The sequence below is a fragment of the Sarcophilus harrisii genome, chromosome 5, assembly GCF_902635505.1.
Source record: "Sarcophilus harrisii chromosome 5, mSarHar1.11, whole genome shotgun sequence".
NCBI lineage: Eukaryota > Metazoa > Chordata > Mammalia > Dasyuromorphia > Dasyuridae > Sarcophilus > Sarcophilus harrisii.
Genome location: NC_045430.1, coordinates 53716657 through 53742120, shown reverse-complemented (window position 1 = coordinate 53742120; position 25464 = coordinate 53716657). Strand labels below are relative to the sequence as shown.

The following is a 25464-nucleotide window of genomic DNA, read 5'->3' as shown; positions in this document are numbered from 1 at the left end:
TGATCACTCTTGCAAAAATGAATATCAACAAGGCTGTATGGCATAATAAACTGCCTAAGACAATTAGCCCCAATGCTATATAAACTATTTGAAAAAAATAGGGAATGAAGGAGTCCTACCAAATTCCTTTTATGACACAGACATGGTACTGATACGTAAACCAGGTAGGATGAAAACAAAGAAAGAAAATTATAGATCAAACTCCCTAATGAATATTGATGCAAAAATCTTAAATAAAATATTAGCAAAAAGATTACAGAAAATCATCCCTAGGATAATACACCACAACCAAGTAAGATTTATACCAAGAATGCAGGGCTGGTTCAATATTAGGAAAACTATTGGCATAAATGACTATATCAATAACCAAATTAACAAAAACTATATGATCATCTCAACAGATGCAGAAAAAGCACTTGATAAAATTCAACACTATTCCTATTAAAAACTCTAGAGAGTATAAGAATAAATGGAGTTTTCCTTAAAATTGTTTACAGCATCTATTTAAAATCGTCAGCAAGCATCAGATGTAATGGGGATAAACAAGAACTATTCCCAATAAGATCATGGGTGAAACAAGGTTGTCCACTATTACCATTGCTATTCAATATTGTATCAGAAATGTTAGCTTTGGCAATAAAAAAAAAAAAAGAAATTAAAGGGATCAAAGTAGGTAATAAGGAAACCAAATTATCACTCTTTGCAAATGATATGATTGTTATCCTAATCCTAGAAAATCAATGAAAAACTACTAGAAAAAATTCATAACTTTAGCAAAGTTGCAGGATACAAAATAAATCCACATGAATCATCAGTATTTTTATATATTAGCAACAAAGTCCAGCAGTAAGAGATACAAAGAGAAATTCCATTTAAAATAACTGTCAATAATACAAATTATTTGAGAATCTACCTTCCAAGGCAAAGTCAGGAACAATATGAACACCATTACAAAACACTTTCCACCAAATTAATCCACCAGATCAATTGGAAAAATATCAAATGCTCATGGATAGGTTGAGCTAATATAATAAAAATGACAATATTACTTAATCTATTTATTCTGTGCCGTTCCAATCAAAATCTCAAGAAATTATTTTAAAGAGCTAGAAAATATAATAAAGTTCATCTGGAAGAACAAAAGGTCAAGAATTTCTAGGGAATTAATGGGTTCATGATTTAGACATAGTGATATAAATTAGAAGAACAAAGCATAGTTTACCTCTTAGATCTGTGGAGAAGGAAGGAATTTGTGACCAAAGAACTGGAACTTATAATTGAACACCAAATAGATAATTTTTATTGTACAAAATTAAAAAGTATTTTGTACAAACAAAACCAAATTTAGAAGGGAAGCAATAAACTGGGGGAAAAAAATTTACATTCAAGGATTCTGATAAAGACCTCATTCCTTAAATATATAAAGAATTAACTCCAATTTATAAGAATTGGAACTATTTCTAGTCATTTGAAAAAATGTGCTAAATCACTACTGATCAGAAAAATGCAAATTAAGGCAACTCTGAAGTACCACTATATACCTCTCAGAATGGTTAAGATGACAGAAAAAGATATTGACAAATGTTGGAGGGGATGTGAGGAAACTGGGATACTAATACATTGTTGGTGGACCTGTGAATGAATCCAACCATTCTGGAGAGCAGTTTGGAACTATGCTCAAAAAGTTATCAAACTATGCATGCCCTTTGATCCAGCAGTGTTTCTACTGCGATTATATCCCAAAGAGATCTTAAAGGAGGGAAATGAACCCACATTTGCAAAAATATTTGTGGCAGTCCTTTTGGTAGTGGCAAGAAACTGGAAACTGAGTGAATGCCCATCAGTTGGAGAATAACTGGTATAAAAATGTTATGCAATATTATTGTGCTGTTAAAAAACTATAAGCAGGACAATTTCAGAGAGGCCTGGAGAGACTTACATGAATTGATGCTAAGTGAAGTGAGGAGAACCAGGAGATCATTGTACATGGCAACAAGATGATTACAAGTAATCAATTCTGATGGATGTGGCTCAACAATGAGATGATTCAGGCCTGTTCCAATGATCTTATTATGAAGTGAGCCATCTGAACCCAGAAAGAGGACTGTGGGAATTGAATGTGGATCACAACATAGTATTTTCACACTTTTTGTTGCTGTTTGGTTGCATTTTGTTTTCTTTCTCATTTTTCCCTTTTTGATCTGATATTTCTTGTACAGCATTTTAATTTTGGAAATATGTATAGAAAAAATGTATATGTTTAACATATATTGGATTAAATTGCCATGTAGGGGAGGGAGGGAGTAGAAGGGAGGAAAAAAATTCAAACACAAGGTATTGCAAGGGTGAATGTTGAAAATTATCCATGCCTATGTTTTAACGCTAAAAAGGTTTAAAAAGAGAGAAAGAGAGACAGACAGACAGACAGACAGAGAAAGACAGATTTCATCAATGGCTATTCAATTTCTTTTTCTAAGATGGGATTATTTTAGTATTCTATTTTCTTATCTGTGCAATTTATATTTTTTGTAAATATTCATCCATTTCACTTACACTGTCAGATATACTGGCATATAACTAGGCAAAATAATTCTTTATTTCCTCTTTATTAGTGATGAATTCATTTTTCATTTTTGATAGTAGTCCTCTGGTTTTCTTCTTTCCTTTTTAAAATCAAATTAACCAATGGTTTACCTGTTTTATTGTGGTGTTTGTTTGTTTTTCATAAAACTAGCTTAAAAGTTTTACTTATTAGCTCAATGGTTTTCTTATTTTCAGTTTAATAAAACTGAAAATAAGTTTAATAAAACTTTTCTTTGATTTTTAGGATTTCCAATCCGGTATTTAATTGAGAATTTTTCTTTTGTTAATTTTCTAGTATCTTAGTTGCATTCTCAATTTATTTGTTTGCTCTTTTCTCTATTCAATCATTCTCTTTGCAAAGGAAAGAGCAGGCACTACTTTTTTTTTTGTATATGTATCATCACCTATTAGCACAATGCTCTGCATGTAGTAAGCCCTTGATAAATGCTATATATTTAGTCAATAAGTGTTCTTTCAGCTTACTCATCCCCATTTTCTCTACTATTCACTAGCACTGGCCACCTTGCTCTTCCTTGAACATGACACTCCATCTTCCAGTTCTACAGGTTGGTGCCTCCACTTCATTTTTTCCCTCCCCTGCCCCTATGTTCCCCATGCCTGAAACTCATTTCTACCTTCTGGCTTCCCTGGCTTTTAATTCTCAGATAAAATCTCAAGACTTCCATGTTTTAAGAGGCCTGTTTTGATTCTTCCCCTTCATGTCAGTGCCATCCCTCTGAAGTTACTTTGTATATATCCTGCATGCAATGCAATTCTTTAAGGTCCTTAAGAATAAGGGACTGTGTTTTGCTTTTCTTTATATCTTTAGCACTTAGTATAATGAGTAGTATTTATTCTCCTGCCCAAATTACCACTTCATAAGATGTTCAGATCATGCTTTCTTTACTACTGCTTCTACTCTCTGTGGACTTCCTTTACTTCTTTTTTATTTTTTCCTTCATTCTTTCCAATTTCTATTACTAATACTACCACCATCCAAGTCAGGAAGCTGAAAATCACAGTAAACTCTGACTCCTTCCTCATCCTCTATATCATAACATATTGCCACAAAATCTATTATATGGTACTTCTTCCTCTAATCCTTCCCTTTCTATTCTCAATGGTACTAAATGAATTCAGTTTTACAGATTTAGAATCACAGTTTTATAGATTTAGAACTAGAATAGATCTTTGATCATCTAGTCCAAATTTCTTTCCATCCCATTTTAAGAATAGAGAAAACGAGGAACAAAAGTTAAGGGACTTAATCTCTCCCCTATATATCTTATATAAAGCTAGCAATAATTTTCCAAAATGCCACTTTATGCCATTTCCCAGCTCAAAATCCACAAATGGCACCCAACACACACACACACACATGTATATATGTAGCTTTTTTGAGATCAAATATGAGAATTTGTCACTATGCTAATGTACTTTTCATTTTTGTCATCGATTATAAGCATTATGTCTTATCCCCAAATTTGTTAATATACCTGTGAGGACAACCACCATATTATATATAAATTTTGTATTCTACCCACCCTCTACCTCCAGTGCATTAGGATGCTATCCCCATTAGTAATTTGATTAATGGATGCCTAATCAATAATATCTCTAAGTTATTTTTCCTCAAATGTTTTAATGGCTTTGCAAAGATCAAACCAGTTTTCACACTAGTGTCTTTTATACATAGATTTCATACACAGATGAATACATATGCATGCTTCTGTGTATGTATAATTATACATATTCTATAAAGGTATGTTGATTTTATTTTTGTGATCAATGATTTGTATACATGTAACAACATTATATGTTAAACGAGGTTCTCAATTAAGAATTGGATCTGCAGCCTATGATTATACTACAAAGATCAGAGAATTGATATCATTTTCATTATCATCTGCTCTATGTGAGCTAACCAGTCATGCAAAAATATACACACTAAAAAGAGATCAAATAATTTTGAGGCCTCAAATGAAACTGGCTAAGGATCAGGTGATCAAGTCCCATTATCTGTGGAAGGTGATAATCGAGAAACAAGGTTACTCAAGACAGCTTAAACCCCACATACATAAATATTTAAGTAAATGAAGGCTAATCTCATACATTGCAGTAAATGATTCTGTTTTACACTCTGAAATAAGAGCTTATCTTATTTTGAATTTTATTTTGGCCATCTCTTTATATGGAGACATAAGACTGTATTCTATTTAGCCCCATTCAAGACACAACCTCTATTTATTACCATATCATTCATTAAGGATATCATACTACACAAGATCAAACTACCACAAGCAACCTGCTAATATCATATTAACTTTATTCTCTCAGACCCAAAAAAGCTATTCATTAGACTTGAACTTAACAAAAATTTCTCTCCTTTTGGATTCTATGTGCCATCTGTATACTAAGATATCTTATGATAGAAAAATCAACTTTGAGTATTAGCCACACAAAACAATAGAATAAAAAAAGAATATAAGCTTTTCATTTACATGGAATATTACATGTTACATACTATTAAAAGGTAGATTATAACATATAAGAATCCAAATATTAGATTAAATTTGCAATGCAACATTAACTTTAATACTTTCTGAGATTTAAATTTGTAATTATTCCTTTTTTGGTAATGATAGACCATTTTCCTAATATATTCTAGTAAAACCAACTAACTAGGTAGGATATGTGTAGAGGAGGTTTGACACTGGAAAGAGAAAGAAATCCACATGTCAAATAGTTAGGTCATATGAAAATAGGAAGCCATTTAGCTAAGATGAAAAAAGCCCAGGGCACTGAAGAAAGGAAACTAGTAGTTGGTTAAGGAATTACTGATGTTATTCTTTTTGAAGCAGCATAGAGGCACAATGGAGAGCATTGGGGCTAGAATCAGAAAGAGTAACTGTGTAACTCTAGGTATATCATTTAACTTCTTGTTTCAGTTTCCCCAACTGTAAAATGAAGATAATGGCATACTTCACAGGATTGTTGTGAGGATCAAATGAGTTAACATTTGTAAAGTGCTTAGTGTACTTTCTGGCACAAGGTAGGAACAAGGTTTATTCCGCTTCTCTTCTGCAATCAGATTTTAATCTCAAGTGTTCATAGTGTGAAGGGATGATTCAAAATAAGAATGGTGTTATATAGTGTAGTTGCATTGGGAGTTTTCAGACTTCTGTAATTTATTAACAGTCTGACTTTGGAGAAATCAAAATCTGTTAGGCTTCATTTTCCTTACATATAAAATTAAAGGTATGAATCCTCTTTCATAACTAACATCTTATAATTCTAAATCTGATTTCCACTTATCAGAAGGGTTCATGCTAAAACAAGGTAATGGTTGAAGATAAAAATAAAAAAAGGTAAGATTAAATATGACTATTCTTGCAGACCCTCAAAAGCTGTTTCAATCTAGGGGACCAACAAGAATCGATATCACCACTAACTGATAGAAAAGAAGTTTTGATAGAAAAATTTTGCTCTGTTTGAATATTTCTTCAAAGATAGAAACACACCTTTCTGGAAATAATTTTTCGAGAATATGATAATAGATAATTCTGCATAAAAATTATTTTGCATTATTAAAAAGAAGCACTAGGAATTTTTATGTACTATAAAAATATTATTAATTGTTAAAGAGCTATTCAGGTATGAATAATTAATGAAATATTAATTATTAATTAATTAGATTAATCAGTTACTCTAATCTACATGAATATGAAGAAACATGAGAAACCATCACAAGTGGCTTAAATATCTATATAGGTAATATAAATAGCTAATTAAACACCTTATTTTCTGGAAGTGGAATACTTTGAAGAATAAATGTATACATTAAGTGAATTAAGTTGTAAACTATTGAATTTTCAAACTACTTTTTTTCCCCCTTAAACAGAGTTATGGAAAGATGTCTTCCCATCATGTTATTTTCTCTTTAAAATGCTCTCAAATTTTAGATTAATTAAACAAGTAAATGTATTAAAAGTCTTTTAAACAGTTGGAAAGGTTGGTCCCTAAATAAGGCATATAGCCTCCAGTTCTAATCTATGCAGCTTTCTTATAGGACTCATACCAATTATAAAAAGGTTTCTTCAAGAGAAGACAAATTTAAACAAGATATTTATCCTTGTCATCACTTCACCCATTTTAAATTTCTAGTCCTGTGTGTTCCAGATCCTTATGTGATAGGAAATGCTTCCATACATTCTAAAAAAATAATGCAAATTTCTCCCAAGTGCTGCAAAAACAAAAATTTAACTAATTTTCATGTTTTAAAAATCAAAGATCGTAATCTAAAGAGCTTTACCCATGGCAAATAGAAGCTTCCTTCTAAAAAGACAAAATTATAGAGCATTTAGAGATAGTCTTTTGAAAATTGTATTGGCCAGAAAAACTTATACCATAAAAACAAGAATTATTCCTTTTTTGTATTTAATATGACATTAATATAAAAATATATACATTAACAAAAATATATAAAAGAATAAGAAGGTAAGCATCTGAGGAGGGGATGGATAAAAGTTTACCTAAGCAGGACAGCTTAAAAGAAATACCAATTATTTCCCTGAAAAAGCAACTAGAGCCAAGATGGCAGAGAGTAAAGGCAGGAACTTGCCCAACCTCTCTCCCAAACTCCTCTAAATACCTTTAAGTAATGACTCTAAATAAATTTTAGAGTAACAGAAGAAAAAACAGAATAGAAAAAAAAAAAAGATTAAGAAAATGAGCAGTAAACAAAAAAAGCTTCTGATCAATTATTATATTGACAAGGAAGATCAAAATACACTCTCAGGAGATGATAAGAAGGTCAAAATTCCTATATCTAAAGCCTCCAAGAAAAACAAGAATTGGCTCAGGCTAGGGAATTGCTCAAAAGGAAAAATCAAGTAAGAGATAAAGGGAAAATTAGGAAAAGAATTGAGAGAGGTGCAAAAGGAAATACAAAAAGCTAATGAGGAGAATAATTCCTTAAAAAGCAAAATTGGCCAATTGGAAAAGGAGGTACAAAAGTTCACTAAGGAAAATCAGAAGTGAACTATAACATATTTAACATGTATAAGACTACCTGCCATCTAGGGGAGGGAGTGGAGGGAGGGAAGGGAAAAGTTGGAAGAGAAGTGAGTGCAAGGGATAATGTTGTAAAAAATTACCCATGTATACAGTCTGTCAATAAAAAGTTATAATAAAAATAATAATAATAATAATATAAAAGTTATAATAATAATAATAAATTCAGCAGGAAAAAAATAGAATTGAGCAAATGGAAGCTGTCTATGAGAAATCAAGATACAAAAAAAAAAAAAAAAATGAAATATCTCATTGGAAAAACAACTGACATGGAAAATAGATCCAGGAGAGATGCTTTAAAAATTAGTGGTCTACCTCAAAGTCATGATCAAAAAAAGAATCTGGACATCATCTATCAAGAAAAAACTGTCCTGACATTCTAGAACCAGAGGGTTAAATAGAAATTGAAAGAATCTACCAATCACTTCCTGAAAGATCTCAAAATGAAGACTCCCAGGAATATTATAACCAAATCCCAAAACTCCCAGATTAAAGAGAAAATACTGCAAGCATCCAGAAAGAAATAATTACAAGTATAGTAATATCATAGTCAGGATAACACAATATTTAGCAGTTTCTACATTAAAGGACTGAAGGCCTTGGAATATTCCAGAGAGCAATGGAGCTAGAATTGCAAACAAGAAATCACCTACCCAAAAAAACTGAGTATAATCTTCAGAAGAAAAGGCAGTTATTCAATGAAACAGAGGATTTTCAAGCATTTATGATGAAAAGACCAGAGCCAAATAGAAAATCTGTTTTTCAAATATAGGAGATAATTAGGAAAGTAATATCATAAGGGACTTAATAAGGTTTATTTGTTTACATTTCTATATGGGAGGATGATACTTTTAACTCATATGGCTGTTAGAAGGAGGTGAGAGTTGAATATGAAGGGATAAAATGTTTTTTTTTTTAAAAATTATGAAATCAACAGGTGAGAGAAGAAAGTGCTAGAAGAAAGGAAAAGAGAAAAATGTAATGGTGCAAATTATTTGCTATTAAAAAATAGCAAGAAAAAGCTTTTACAGTGGAGAGGAAGAAGAAGAGGAGAGGATGAGTGAGTAAACCTTACTCTCATCAGAATTAGCTCAATTAGGAAATAACATATAGAGAGAAATCTATCTATCTTAACCTGATGGAAAACGGAGAAGAACAGGATATGGGAAGGGAGGATGGGTGATAAAAGAGAAGACATATAGATAGAAGGAATAGTCAGTAGCAAAACACCTGAGGAGAGACAGTGAAAGAAGAAAGAATATATATGGTAATTGTAAAAAAATTTTCAAGGCAAGATTCTCTGATGGAATATTATTGTTCTCTGGGAAATGACAGCAGGATGTTCTCAGGAATAAAACAAACCAACCTGGAAAGTACTTCATGAACAAAATGAATATACTGTATACAAAGTAATAGCAATGTTCTGGGAGGACCAGCTGTAAATGACTTTGTTAATCTCATCCACAACTACTCTGAAGGACTTAGGAAAAATCTCTTCCATACCCAGACAAGGAACTGATCAAGTTTGAATATAGATGAAAGCATTCTCTCATTCTCTCATACTCTCTGTCAACTTGACTTTTCTTGAGGGTTTTTATTTTCCTTAGGATGAGAGGTCTATGTTTTCTTTTACAACTTGAATTTTATGGATATGTGTTGCATAACTTAACATGTGGTTTCTTAATTGTGGGTGAGGGGATAAGGGAAAGAATCTGGGACTCAAAAATCTTAAAAATAAATGTAAAGAAATGTTTTGAATCTAACTGGGAGAAAATATTAAATAAATGAATTTAGAAAAAAAGAAAAAAGAACTAGAATTACATACATTTATTATTAATAAAGAAAAAACTCCATATGAACTCTCTAGATTTAAGAACTAACTTGCTTGCATTAACATGTTCTATTTTCAACAAGTTCAGTGCACAACTGGTCACAATTAGTGATTCTAAGAATGTATTCATTAAACACTGCTTAAAAGTTCATATGTTTTCCTTACAATACATTGGAAATCTTTTCTCTTTAGAGATCTCTCTCCATTCACTATTACAAAGGAGTTAGTTATAGGAATACTTTGAGATGTGACATACAAAAAGGAAAGCTTTTCTTAAAAATATACAATTAATTTGAGAGCTATTGTCAAAGCTATATGTTTTAACATATGAATTTTCACTACTACTCATTATTATAATAATAATAATGAGTTATACTCAATATCCTAAAATTATTCCGTATTTCTTTATCCTTGTCAATAGTATACCTTCTAGTAAAACATATGCTCCTTAAGAATAGAAAACAATTCTTTGTCATATTGTTCTGAATATAGTATGGGTTTACTATTTGAACAACTGTTTTTAGAAATTACAGGAGGAGGAAATGAAATTTGTTCCACAATTACAGAGTTTCATTGTACAGGATTACAAAGGATAAAATCAAAAATTTTCATCATGAGAAACTTTAGTTCATTCAAAAAAAGATAGTTAAAATTATAAGGGAAACTAAACTGTTAACTAGAAAATATTGTACCACATGGTCTACTATCCAAGAATTCAGAAGCAATTAGATAGGAAGATGGTAGAGTATGTCAGTAAATTTCAAGCTCTACAAAGAGAACAAATTTACACCTCAAGGCAAATTGGTGAAAAATCAAGAAGACTTAAAGCAGAACAGGAGTCCTCTAGGCACAAGCAGAGAAAATCTGAAGAAACACTAGACAATTTTTAAGTAATATAATCCTCTTTTTCTATTCTACTTTTGTATGTGAAAATGTTCTTTTGGGGGCATTTGTTAAGCTCATACTTTCTTAATAAAGTAAAAGAGAAATCTAAAGGGTAAGCAATGTATGAAAATTTTATTCAATTAACATGTAGAATGATAGGCTATAATTATATTCTACTTTTGTAAAGTACCTGCACTTTTTTTTTAAACTCTGAGGAAATTTTATTAATCTTTTTTTCCCCCCATCAAAACCTAAAAGATCAATTTTAGTAAAACAAACAGCCATTCCCACTTCAGTAAGTTCACCGTCTACATTAAGTAAACAAACCACTAGCTTTTTGAAATATGATACTTTATTTTGCTGGTCACTTACCACTAGGTTCAGAAAAAATATTAGGATGGAATCTGCACTTGTGCTATCAGTGATGTTCACTTCTATTTCACTGAATTATGTTTAATAAATCCCTTTCTTTCTTGTTGTTCTGTCTTTTCAGGTATATCGAACTCTTCATGACATCATTTGGTGTTTTCTCCTTCTCCAGTTGATTATATTAGATGAGAAAACCAAGACAAACAAGGTTAAATAACTTGTTGAGTGTCACACAACTAGTAAATGTCAAAGGCTGGATTTGAACTCAGGTCTTCCTGATGTCAGACCTGGCACTCTATCCACTCAATCCATGAGCTGCTTCTCCTTGTCTCTCACTCATCATCAATTATTCCTTCTACCTATAATAAGCATACTTAGGTCTCTATCCTAAAAATAACCTCCTTTCACTATACCATCCCCCTCAATATATCAAATCTTTTCTCCAATGGTAAACTTCTAGAAAAATAGTCTATAAATATGTCAAATGTTGTATAATCTGAACCCACTGTTCTAATAAAACAACTACCAAGACAGTCAAAATAATTCCTATCACTCCGATAATCCCTTTCCAATTTGAATCTCCCTAGTCATTTATGAGTATCTAGAACAGTTGCTTCACTCCACTTGATACTTTCTTCCCTGGGCTTCTGTTCTCCTGGTTCTCCTGTTTGACCAGTCTCCTCCCAACTCCTTCACTTATCTCTATTCTTCTCCTACTTCCTTTATATTACCTTTATGTAAATGATTACCAAATTGAAATATTCAGCCCTGATCTCTTTCCTGAATTCCTGCACCTCATTTCCAAATCCCAAATTAGACATCTGGTTATGTCAATAGCATCTCAACATATCCAAAACAGAAATCTTCTCAATTTCTGTTGATGGCATCACTATCCTCCTGGTTACTAGGACTAAAAATCTGAATCATTTTTGATTCATTCCCTTACTTCCTACACAGAGCCAGCTGCCAAGTTCTATAGATTCTATCTTGGTAGCACCTATTCATAAGTGCCTCTTCATTATCACACACACTGCTACCACCCTAGTTTAAGCTTTCATTACTCTGAAGAACTACTCTGATAGTCTCAATTTATCACTTTGTCTCCAGTCTCTCATCTCTATAGTTCACTTTTCATTTAATTTGTGAATAACTCTTCTAGTACCATACTACAATTCTGTTCAAAGACCTTCAATGGCTCCCTAAAGTTCATGGGATAAAATAAACCCCAGCATTTAAAGATTTCCACAAGAAGGCGATATATAAACCTATCCCTATTCTACACGCGTTCTCCACATTCACAAAGTTATATTCCCACCCTGCACTTCTCCGATCTCATTTTGCCCATTTTAGGCAGTTATATAACACACTAATATATATATATATATATATATATATATATTCAAATTGAATATATTGAATTGAAATGTAATCTCAATTTCATCAAATTCTTTTCTTCCTTTAAGACCCACCTCACGTCAATTCTACAGAAGCCTTCACTGATCTAAATAATGATTTTGTAATATTTTTGTACGAAAGATTTTCTGAATTTTTCCATATCACATTTAACCCTGAACCATATGTATTTGTGTTCATGACTGCATTATTAAATTACAGTTACTTGAGAATTGAGAGAGGCAAGCAACGGAGTAGGAAAAAAGTACTGAAAAGGAAAGAACTTATTTCCAAATCCACTGCTAACTAATTTTAGGAACCTTAGAGAAATCACTTAATAAATCTTATAATGTCAATGACTACTATTTATGCTCCTTTAACATATTTTAATTTATAAACTTAAAATTATTAAAAATATAATTAATTAAATTATTTTAAAACTCAAAAAGAAATCTGGAATTAGCATACAGAAACTATGATAATCAAGTAGGATGTTTTAACTTTCTCATGTGAGGACAGACTGTTCATAACTGAAGTTAACTGCTAATTTAAACAACTCGGCTTTTGACAAGTATTTACTGAAGAAAGCTCAATGCAGTACTCATTATCAGTTCTGTAGCAATACTCATAAAAATAAGCATCAATTTTCCTCCTAAAAATGTCTTCACAAAACCTATTTAAAAGATCATGTATGAGAAAAGAGGGACCACAGGAACTGGTTTTTAAAAAAAAAGCCCAAAATCTATTTTAGGTCATAATGTATCACTAAAATGATGATTAGTAAAAAAGAAAAGGAAGTACGGACTACAATGAATCAGCATGGCTACACTAGGATATATCATGATAACTGACGTTTTTTTGACAGTTAGTGAACAAGATAAGGAAAATGTTATAAATATAACTTACCCGGGTTTTATCAGTTTTTGATAGAGTACTTTACTCTCAGTATCAGGATCCTAAACTTATCTCACATTTATATGTGAGAAAGTATGACATTATTTTAAAGACCTTGTTCTGCTTAGTCCCCCAGAATTTAAAAAAAAATGAATAGATATTTAAACATAGATTTTTGGCTTAAAACCAAAAAAAGAAAAAAAAAAAACTTTTTAATAATGGATGAAATGTATTACACTCAAAGTGTTTTAAATAGAGATTGTAGATCATCTTTTCACACATGCACTAGACAAAATTTTTGATGATCTCAGATTCTTCCAACTTAAATGTTTTTTTCCCCGTTTTAAAATAAAATTCAGTGTTATATTTAAAACACTCACCAAATTTCGTTCAAGATCCCCGCCTTCTGCCAAAACTGTTTCCATGCTGTATAAGGATTTGTTATGCTTCTCTTTCAATTAATACTTTGTCATTATGCAAATCTGAATATCCTGGAAGAAGAGAAAGAAGAAGAAAAAGAGACAGAAACAGACACAAAGAGAGAGATTGATTTATTAGTAGTAGTAAGAAAAGAAACTAAATAGGAACATTACAAATTTTGGACAAAAGTTTGCAAAACATCAATAAATATTAAGTTTTAGAAGAGCAAGATATTGAATTAGAAACTAAGTTGGTACAAAAAATTATATAATCCTTGTCTTAAAGGAGCTGATAATAATTTATTAATAGAACTAAAACCTTTACAAAATATCATATAAGTAATAAATGATATGTAGATCTTAAAATTGCTACATGGAGGAGAAAGCAAAGTGAGAAAACAATTCTATTTGGAGTGGTTCAGAATTTTTCTTGATAGCCAGCCTTAATGCTGGGTGCAAGCCTGGATAAAATTTATAGGAAGTTATATACAAGTCAAAGAGGATAAAAAAGTATAGATTATACCTCTGGAGAGAAAATCTGTCAGTGATTCATTCAAGTTTAAGTGCCATATGACTTAAAGAAACATGATAAATATTGACATTTTGTAGGTTATTCCACATATATAGTACTATATATCCCCCCCCCATCTGTTAAAACTAAAAGAAAAAAAAAAAGATCAATATATCTAGTTTCCAATTGATGTAAATAGTTTAATTATTCAAATTATTCAAATTTATATATTGTAAAATATGATAATTGATTTTAGCCCAAAAGAAAAATGCAATGAAAAGCTTTAAAAAAAGATAAGAAAAGTCTAGTTCAGTCAAGTATATTGCGACATAATAAGTAAAAGGAAGCAAAACCTTAAAAGTACTGAATATCAGGACTAAAGATAAGCTTACACTGGCAATATAATGAAAGCATAATTAATGTCATTTAAAATATTTTAGCCAAAAAAATGTTTTAAGAGCATAATCTTTTCTTTTTATAAATGTTTGTATATATCCTGGTAAGTAGATAAACTTTATCCATATTTCAGCAAATGTGCATGCTTACATTTGATGGATTGAAAAAAAATGTAATTGAATGATATACAGTTGTCTTGTATTTTTCAACAGTTAGGCTAAAATTACTTGAAAACTAATCCCTGAAAACAGTTTAATACCAGTTGTTCCCCAATTAATAAAATGGTAAAAGGATATGAAGAGACAATTTTTAGATAAATTAAAACTATCTATAGTCACATGAAAAATATGACTAAAAATCACTACTGATTAAAAAAATGCATATTTAAAACAATTCTGAAGTAACACTTCATACCTCTCAGATTGGCCAAGATGACAAGATAATTATAAAAAGTTGGAAGGAATGTGGGAAAACTGGGACACTAATGCATTGTTGGTGAAGTTGTGAAATGATCCACCATTGTAGAAAGCAAATAGTAAAAATGCCCAAAGCATACTGTGCAGTGCCACTATTGGGTCTAAATCCCAAGAAAATTATAAAGGGAAAAGGACCCATATATTCAAAAAATTGTTTGTAGCAGCTCTTTTTGTGGTAGCAAAAAATTGAAAAATGAGTAGAGCGCCCATCAATTGGGAAATGGTTGAATAAGTTGTGGTATTTGAAAATAATGGAATATTATTGTACTATAAAAAATGATGAACAAGCAAACTCCTGGAAAGATTTACATGAACTGATACTGAGTGGAAAAAGCAGAACCAGGAATACATTATAAAGCAAGACTGTGCTATGATCAACAATGAAAGACTTGGTTCTTCTCAGCAGTTCAATGATCCAAAACAAGACCAATAAACTTAGGTTAAAAGACAGTCTGAATTCAGAAAAAGAACTAAGGAGAATGAATGTAAATCAAAACATGCTATGTTCACTTTTTCTTCTGTTTTTTTTTTTTCTCTCATGGTTTTTCCTTTTTATTCTGCTTTTTCTCTCAACATGATTCATAAAGAAATCTGTATTTAAAAAAATTAATGTACATGTATAACCAAAAGAAAACAATAAAAAAGGGGGGGGGGAAATAAAGAAATAAGAATAAGCAACATTCTTCAACGGATAAATGGTCAAAAGATATGGGGGGAAAAAAACCTTCTCAAAGGAAAACATTCAAGCTATCAATACACATGAAAAAATGCTCTAGAACCTTAACTACAAAGGCACAAATTAAAGCAATTGTGAAATTTCATCCCATATCCATCAGAATAGCAAAGATGGGGAAAAAAGGAAAATAACAATTGCTATTTTCTTCTAGCAAAACAGGGATATTAACAGATATGGTAGAGCCATGAATTGGACAAACTATTCTAGAAAGCAATTTTAAACTATTCCCCAAAAGCAATTAAACTTTAAACTAGGAATATTTCTACTAGACCAAAATTCCAAAGAACTAGTTCAAAAAAGAAAAGGAAATTTAAATACATAAATTATGATACCAGCTCTTTTTCTAGTGGTAAAGAGCTGGAAACCACAGGGGCATTCATCAAATAGGAAATGGCTAAACAAAATGACAAATGAATGCAATGGAATATTACTATACTATAAACAAACTACAAAAGGAATAGGTTCAGAGAAATATAGACAGATTCTTTCCACATAGGGTGAAATGAATCACACCAGACGGAAATTGATACAACACTAACAAGAGTGTAAAGACAATTTGGAAAGACTTTAAAACTCTGACCAATGCAATGATCAACCAAGTCTCTAAAAGAACAATAATGAAACATCACTTATCTTGTCAAGACATGCAGAGCTTGAAACATACCTTTCTTAGACATAGCTAAAAGCTGATTCTTAGTTCATTCCTTTGACTACTATATTTCTTTACCAGTTTCTCAAGAATACAAACTGTCATATACATTACCGTGTCTCCAGCATCTAACACAGTGTAGTTCAAGTAAGTACTATAAATATATGCTGGGAAATGAATCACATTTACTTTCTTCAAAATGCAATCATTTCTTTTTGAAATTACATATATTACAGAAACTTTCTATTATTATTACAGTATTCAATCTAAAACCCTGAAGCTAAACATTGAGTAACTTAATGGTGAGTAAATTATCCCTTATTTTATGTTATCAATAAATATCTGAAACAATACCTTTGATAGCTTTCTAGACCTATAATCTATGAATTAAGGAATTATGATACCTTCAAAAATTAAGACAATTCCTGAAATGCACTGGAAAAGCTATCAATGTACTCTAAATACAAAGTGCTTTAAAAGCAATACGTCACCAGACTGAAATTCAATAAGTTTATGATTTTTAGTTTCTTACATAATACCAGACTGGAGACCTAATAAATCTTAAACTACCATGTCAATTTAGACTATTTGTACAAAAGTTAATAATAAACTCAACTTAACATTTTCTTAGAAAACAGCACTGTTTTATTGTTTTTAATGATTCTAAAGTTCAAGGAGAAAAAGAAACATAAATTGTAGATTTAAATTTTTTTTTAAATTCTAGATTAAAAAAAATTCTAGAAGTCAACAATACAATGGTTTCTCTTCTGACTAGAGACATTTTAAGAAAGAATTTAAAATTAATGGCAGAGAGCTTCTGGGTCATTTGACCAAAATATGGAGCACATTTTCTCTGATCTCCAGAACCGTAAAACTTCTTCAAAATAAAAATTACTATATAGTCCAAACTAAAGTAACTTCAGATATCGCCATGGTTTTGAAGACCAAGAATCAAAAAGGTTTAAAAAAAAAATAAAAATGAATTTACTTCTACCCCAAGTTCATGTGGCAATCATTCCTCTCCCCCAGTTGCCCAATATGCTACTGACAGAGTGGCCACACTAGCCAACCCAAAGAACTAACCTATAGGCTTGAAACAAAACCAAATTCCACACTCCAATCTCCCCTTCCTCTTTCACACCAGAGACTACAGACACTTGCTGTGACCCAAATAATCAGAGCCCTGACAGTACCATATGCTGCAAAAGGACTCCACAGAAGACCTAAGGAAACAAGATACATGGGCAAAAAAACAAGTATCTGGGTTTAAAATGGGGTCAAATGTAACACCACACATCCCTGGCTCTTTCCATAGAGATATATTAGAGACATAAATACCAAAATGCATGTAACAAGTCTAGATGTAATTGAACTGTCAAAGAAGTAAAAAACAAGGAGATTGGGGAGGAAGCTACAGATTTTGCTGAATCCCACTAACCAAAAAAGCCCATCATCCAGCTGAGATCCAAAAGTCACTTGGGACAGAGATTTAGGCTGGTTAATCCAGCATGGTCTAAGAGGCAGAGAAGCTTTCAAATCCAGTCAAAAGATGGAAAAGAATCAGAAAATGAGAAATAAGAAGGGGGGAAAGAGAGAAAACACTAGCACTGCCAAAGATCTCAGAAAGAAGACTACTCAAAAACTTGAACATAAATAGATAAGGAGAAATAATACAAAAGTACTGAGTAGAATTTCTGAAAAGAGAAAATGAAATACCAATTGAAAAGATGCATAGATCATCTCTAACGGGGGAGAAAAACATCTACAAAGTCCAAAACACATAACGGTTAAATTTAAATTTAACAATCCAGTTTAGAAACAAGAAGTTCTGAAACCAGGAGAAAGACCTTCAAATACAAAAGGGGAAAAATTAGTAACACAAGACTACTTACTCTCTACCCACCAGAAAATATAGGGAGTAATGAAATAATGCACTCTGAAGGACAATGGAATTCAGAATGCATCCTAGGGTGCTGTACCCTGAAAATCTTAATTTAACCATAAGTGAAAATAGATGGATTTCCAATAATAAAGAGATATTTAAACAATATATTGTTAGAAAGTCAAATCTGTAAAGATTATTTGCTTCTCAAGATCTCAAAAAACAGAAATTACAAATTCAAAGACAGCAACAACAAAAGTATGTCAGTAGAGAAACCAATAAGAGACTTCCTTCTAAATATACTCGAGGAAATAGAGGTGAAGGCAGAAAGAAGTCTCGTGGAGTTAATAACAAGGCAGACCTAGGGCATCATGGACAAAATCCTCAAATACCCTGCCCACAAATCAATCCAAAAAAAAAATTATGTGTGTGTGTGGACAACTATATTATGAAATGGCAGGATACATGAAAAAGTGAAAGGGAACACAGGAAAAGTGTGAAACGCTCAGATCAAATCAAGAGTAGCAATGACCCCTATGCAATGATCAGAAAGAAGAGACTTCAGGTGAGTAGGTGAAGAGGCGACAGAAAAAAAAAAAACTGAAAAGGCAAAGGAGGAGACTTGGTGTTAGAATGGGGTTTCACCAAAAGGAGATGGGGACCTTAAGGGTAGGTGCTGTCTGGAAAATTTGGTGCTTTGAGAACCTTCTTGTCCTAATTCAGGAGGGATGGAATTGGAACTCCTGGGGATAATTCACAACAGGGAAAACGGGAGGGCATGGATCCAGGATGGAGATTTTGTTTTTTGGGGTTTTTTCCTTACTTAATCTTTATTTTTATTTTTTAAAGTTTTTTATTTACAAAACATATGCATGGGTAATTTTTCAACACTGACCCTTACAAAACCTTGTGTTTCAAATTTTCCTCTCCTTCCCCCCCACCTCCTCCCTTAGATGGTAGGTAATCCAGTACATGTAAAATATGTTAAAATATGTTAAATCCAATATAAGAATTGGAAAAAAAAACACGGAAAGAAAACAAAATGCAAGCAAACAATAACAGAAAGAATGAAAATGTCATAACATTTGTGGTCCACACTCAGTTCCCACAGTCCTCTCTCTGAGTATAGATGGCTCTCTTTATCACAAAATCATTGGCATTAGACTGAATCATCTCACTGTTTAAAAGAGCCACGACAACCAGACTGGATCATCATATAATTTTCTTGTTGCAATGTACAATTATCTCCTGTTCTGCTCATTTCACTTAATATCAGTTCACGTAAGTCTCTCCAGGCCTCTCTAAAATAATCCTGCTGATCATTTCTTATAGAACAATAATATTCCATAATATTCATCTACCATAACTTATTCAGCCATTCTCAAACTAATGAGCATCCACTGAGTATCCAGTTTCTTGACACTACAAAAAGGACTGCCACAAACATTTTTGCACATGTAGGTACCTTTCCCCAGGAAGGAGATTTCGAAACAAATGGAGACAAAAGGAAACCACAGTACAGACTGATGGTGAGATGCATAATGGAAGGAGAGGTAACAAGGGGTCATGAGAGATTCCTGATATGGCAGAGTATCTCTTCTCTCTCACCAACAAGAAATGGTATTTTTCTGCGATCGAAGGATAATGAAAAAGGAGAAATGGCAGGACAAACATTACAAGGTGCTCCTCCATCTTGCATAGAACAGATATTTCAGAACTTTTGTGTTAGAATTTTTACAAGGTGCTGTCAGTTATCGAATTTAGCATGACAGTTTTCTAGCTCACTAATGTATTTAGTACTCATGGAGTTCTACAAGATTCACAAGTCAGAAAGGACAAGCCCACTAACCCACAAGCCCACTCTTGAAGGTGGAGTCAGATTCATTCCATATATCATCTTTGTGCTGGCTAGAGGCTTTGGAGTCGGAGTTGAGCTAGAGTCAGAAGCTGAAAGAGTTAAAGGGCTAGCAACAAGAGCTCTTGGAACCAAGGACAGAGACAGGCCTCTAAGAAAACTAATGCGACTATTTTGAAAGAGTAACAATAAAGGACTGAACTTTAACAGCTGGATGCAATTGAGGTGATTATTACTCTGAACTGAAACTAAGATTGCCTCCAGAAGTCACCCAAGAAATGGGAGCACCCAGAGAATTATTAGATTAATTAGATAATGATTTAGAGAAGAGTAATATTATACTTTTGCTTCCATAGGGAATAAGAATAGGATGAAGCCAGACAATTATAAGAGTTATGAATTGCAAAATGAGGACAAAGAGTAGACAGAATGAGAGAATGCATAACAAAATGAAAGATCCTTTTTGGAAAGGAATACAAAAAAATGAAACTATAAAAATCAATGAACAGACCCAATTGAGTGGGAAGAGACAAAATGGTAACCACTTGACTGAGAGAAGGGAAAACAGAGGAGGAAGATTAAATAGTCAGATAAAAGTAGGTAAGAGAAAAAAACTGATAAGCAAAACTTCAAAAGAAAAAGAATAACATGAGAGGGAGGAAGTAGGGAGGAGAGGAAGGAAGTCAGTGAGACTAGGGCCACTTATAAAAAGATTTAATTTAAAGTAAATGAAGAGGCATATAACAATGAGAAGAGGGGAAAAAATTATAACTTGAAAAAAAAAATCAACATTAGAGACAAATGGAGGAAGATAAAAACCTAAATCATAATTTTAGATATGAAAGAATTAAACAATCCAATGAAAAAAAGAAAAACAGAAGATATTTTAAAAAACAAAAAGGCAAAATAAAACTGAGAAGATAGGAAAAAATTAAACAAGGAAATTATATTATTGCTTATCAACCATAGACAAACCAACATCAGCAATATATACATGTTTCATATGCCTTCACATCCAAATTCAAAAAGGATACAAAATATCAGTAAAAGAAGAGTAACAGGAAATTTCAATATCCCTTGGAAGTTTTAGATAAGTCTAACAAAAAGATAAAGGAAAGGGAAAATGTAGACCAGGACAAAATGTTGGACAAACTAGAGCTAAAACACTTATGGGGTCTTCAAAATGATCTTGCAATACTAAATAATACTGAAAAGTGTGTATTTCTCAGCACTATTATATTTTTCCAAAAAATTACCATGTGTTAAGGCACAGAGTTATTATCTTTTTTTTTTTTTTTTTTAAATTTAATAGCCTTTAATTTACAGGATATATACATGGGTAACTTTACAGCATTAACAATTGCCAAACCTCTTGTTCCAATTTTTCACCTCTTACCCCCCCCACCCCCTCCCCTAAATGGCAGGATGACCAGTAGATGTTAAATATATTAAAATATAACTTAGATACAATAAGTATACATGACCAAAACATTATTTTGCTGTACAAAAAGAATCAGACTCTGAATTATTGTACAATTAGCTTGTGAAGGAAATCAAAGATGCAGGTGTGCATAAATATAGGGACTGGGAATTCAATGTAATGGTTTTTAGTCATCTCCCAGAGTTCTTTTTCTGGGTATAGCTAGTTCAGTTCATTACTGCTCCATTAGAAATGATTTGGTTGATCTCGTTGCTGAGGATGGCCTGATCCATCAGGACTGGTCATCATCTAGTATTGTTGTTGAAGTATATAATGATCTCCTGGTCCTGCTCATTTCACTTAGCATCAGTTCGTGTAAGTCTCTCCAGGCCTTTCTGAAATCATCCTGTTGGTCATTTCTTACAGAACAGTAATATTCCATAATTTTCATATACCACAATTTATTCAGCCATTCTCCAACTGATGGACATCCATTCAGTTTCCAGTTTCTAGCCACTACAAAAAGGGCTGCCACAAACATTCGTGCACATACAGGTCCCTTTCCCTTCTTTATAATCTCTACAGAGTTATTATCAAAAACAAAAAGTAAAATAGAAATAGTAAATACACCTTTTACAGAGCTTAATATTAAAAAAAAAAAATTGTCACTGGCTCAGGGACTACAAACAAAAGACACAAACCCAAAAGAAGACATAAGAATGAAATTTTTTAATGAGTAGGGTCAAAGAATAAATAATGGAAACAAAGAACAATTATGTAAAATAAAAATGATAACTAAACAACATAAAATTTCAGGAATAGAACTAAAGAAATCTTCAGATAAAAAACCCACTATAAGCATTAATAGAGTACTGACAAATTACAAGAGAATAATGACCTGAACATTGATTTTAAAAAGCCGAAAACCACAAATAAACCTAAAATAAACACAAAATATGTGATATTAAAAAATTAGAGGATAAATAGGTAAATGAGACAGGAAATAATAAAACAAAAAGTTGGTTCTTTGAAAAGATTAATGACAGACCTTTTGCTAATCTGATTAAAAATCAGGCAGAACCAGAAACACATAAACTGATACTAAGTGAGTGAAACAAGCAGAACCAGGAAAACTTTGTAAACAATAAAACCAAGTTTGTACGATGATCAACTATGAAGTCCCTATTCTCATACAACAATCCAAGACAAACAATTCTAGTAAGACTTGGGATAGAAAATGCCATCTGAATCCAGAGAAAAAATTAGTAAGATTCAATGAAGATCCAAGCATACTATTTTCACTTTGCTTTGTTTACTTTCTTTTTCATGCGTTTTCCCTTTTGTTCTGATTTTTCTTTCACAACATGACAAAAATGGAAATATTTTTTAAAAGCTAATACATATATAACCTATAGTCAGATTGCTTGCTGTCTTGGGAGCAGGGAGAAACATTTGGAACTCAAAATAAATTTTTAAAAATTGGGCAGAAAATCATATAAAAATATAGCAAATAAGCAAGGTGAAATCACAACAAAGAAATAAAAAGAACAATCCTATCATAACAATTATATGCTAACAAAACTGAGAACACTAAAGAAATAGAGGAGTAAAATATAAAATACCCAAACCATTAGAAAATTAGGCAGAAATCTTAAATAACTTAGTCTCAGAAAAATAAACAGACCTAGCTATAAAAAACCCTAAATAAATAAACAAACAAAACCAAATCCAAAGTCCTGGTCCTGAAGGATTCATCACAGAAGAATTCTGTCATACTTTTAAGTAGCAATTAGTTCTAACACTTCACGAATTATTATCCAAAAAATGAGAAAGGCTTTTACCAGAATCCTTTTTAAGACAAAGGTAGTCCTAATTTCTAAATACAGAAACAAAATAATAAGCCAATATCAATAATCTTATTCTGATAATAGCTAATATTTATATAGCACTGTGCCAGGTACTGCTTACACTTTTTGAATATTATCTCATTTGATCCTCACCCCTAGGATATAGGTATTATTATCACCATCATCATCATCATTTTAAAGTTGAGAAAACTGAGGTGAAGTGACTTTTCCAGCATCACAAAGCTATTAAGTGACTAAGGCCAGGCCCACTGTGACATTTATCTGCCCCAATGAATAGACTTCATAACTTTCAACAAAATCCCATTAAACAGATTTCATTAATTTATCTAGGAAAATATTGATTATAATCAAGTAGGATTTATACCAAGAATATAATGATAGTTCAATTTAAGTCAAGAATATCAATTGGAATTAATGGGAAAAAAAAGTACCAAAGATGGTGACTTAGTACTACATGACCTAAAACTATATTATAAAGCAGCAACACAATTGGTACTGGCTAAGAAATAGAATGGTGGATCAATAGAACAGATTAGATACACACGATATAATCAAGGCTTATACTAATCTAGTATTTGATAAACTCCCAAACCCAAGCTTCTGGAATAAGGACTCACTATTTGACAAAAAATAGCTGGAAAAATAATATCAGAAACTTAACACAAACCTATATCTTACCTCCCATACCAAAATAAGATCAAAATGGATACATGATTGGGACATAAAGAACAATACAATAAGCAAATTAGGAAAGCAAAGGATAATTTACATATTAGATATTTGGAGAAGGGAGGGGTTTCCGTTTATTTATTTTTTAATTACAGCTTTTTATTCACAAAACATATGCATGGGTAATTTTTCAACATTGACCCTTGCAAAACCTTCTGTTCCAACTATTCCCTTCCTTCCCCCACCCCGTTCCCCAGATGGTAGAGAGTCCAATACATGTTAAATATGTTAAAGTTTATGTTAAAAACAATATATGTACACATATTTATACAGTTATCTTGCTGCACAAGAAAAATTGGATTTGGAAAGAAGGTGAAAATAACTTGAGAAGGAAAACAAAAATACAAGCAGACAATAACAGAAAGAGTGGAAATGCTATGTTATGGACCACACTCCTTTCCCATAGTTCTTTTGCTGGGTGTAGCTGATTCTCTTCATTACTGAACAATTGGAACTGATTTGGATCATCTCATTGTTGAAGAGAGCCTCGTCCATCAGAATTGATCATCACATAGTATTGTTGTTGAAGTGTAGAATGATCTCCTGGTTCTGCTCACTTCACTTGGCATCAGTTCATGTAAGTCTCTCCAGGTCTTTCTGAAATCATCCTGATCATTTCTTATTTAACAATATTATTCCATTACATTGATATACCACAATTTATTCAGCCATTCTCCAATTGATGGGCATCCATTCAATTTCCAGTTTCTGGCCACTACAAAAAGGGCTGCCACAAACATTTTTGCATATACAGATCCCTTTCCTTCTTTTAAAATCTCTTTGGGATATAAGCCCAGTAGTAATACTGCTGGATCAAAGAGTATGCACAGTTTGATAACTTTTTGAGCACAGTTCCAAATAGCTCTCCAGAATGGTTGAATTTGTTCACAATTCCACCAATAATGTACCAGTATCCCAGTTTTGCCACTTCCCCTCCAACATTTATCATTCTTTTTTTGTCATCAGGAAAAAAATTCCCAGCTAATGTTGGTAGAGTTGTAAAATGATCTAAACATTGTAATGAGCAATTTGAAACTATGGGCTCACATTATTAATCACTTTAAAAACCAAGATATCTTAAATCACATAGGCCTCTGACAAAGTATAATACTTTTGTATGCTTAAAAAACTCACAAAATATATTTGTAATATATTCAAATATATTTGACATTCCTTTTGGAATATCAAAGGAAATAAAAAATAGGGATGAATCATAATCATTAAAACCATCTGGTATTGGTTTAAAATATAAATAGATCAGAGAAACAGACTACACAAGAAAGAAATAGAAACAAATGAACTTAATAACTCAGTGTTTGATAAAGTAGAAAGCAAATATTACCTAGGGAAAACTTTTTTTTTTTTTAAACTGCTGGGTCTTTTGCACCAAAGAATATGGAGATACTGAGGAGAATTATGACAATAAAAAACATCAGTAAAAACAAGAAAATAAAAATAAAGCTAATGGTAAAAATCAAAAATACTAAAACCAGAAA

The 25464-nt window shown here is 31.9% G+C and overlaps 1 protein-coding gene across 6 annotated transcripts in view; it reads right to left on the bottom strand.

The window, feature by feature from the left end:
- Positions 1-25464, bottom strand: part of OSBPL8 (oxysterol binding protein like 8) — a 206475-nt gene that overhangs the window by 157176 nt on the left and 23835 nt on the right. For 3 of the 6 annotated variants that reach the window (XM_031937856.1, XM_031937857.1, XM_031937861.1), the window contains one exon: positions 13408-13518. The exons of 1 other annotated variant lie outside the window; for it this stretch is intronic. In XM_031937856.1, the coding sequence (XP_031793716.1) occupies positions 13408-13452 (45 nt within the window). In that variant the 5' untranslated portion in view covers positions 13453-13518. Of the gene's footprint in view, positions 1-10744; positions 10908-13407; positions 13519-25464 lie in introns of all 6 variants that reach the window. 2 more of the 6 variants (XM_031937859.1, XM_031937860.1) reach the window with 2 other exon arrangements.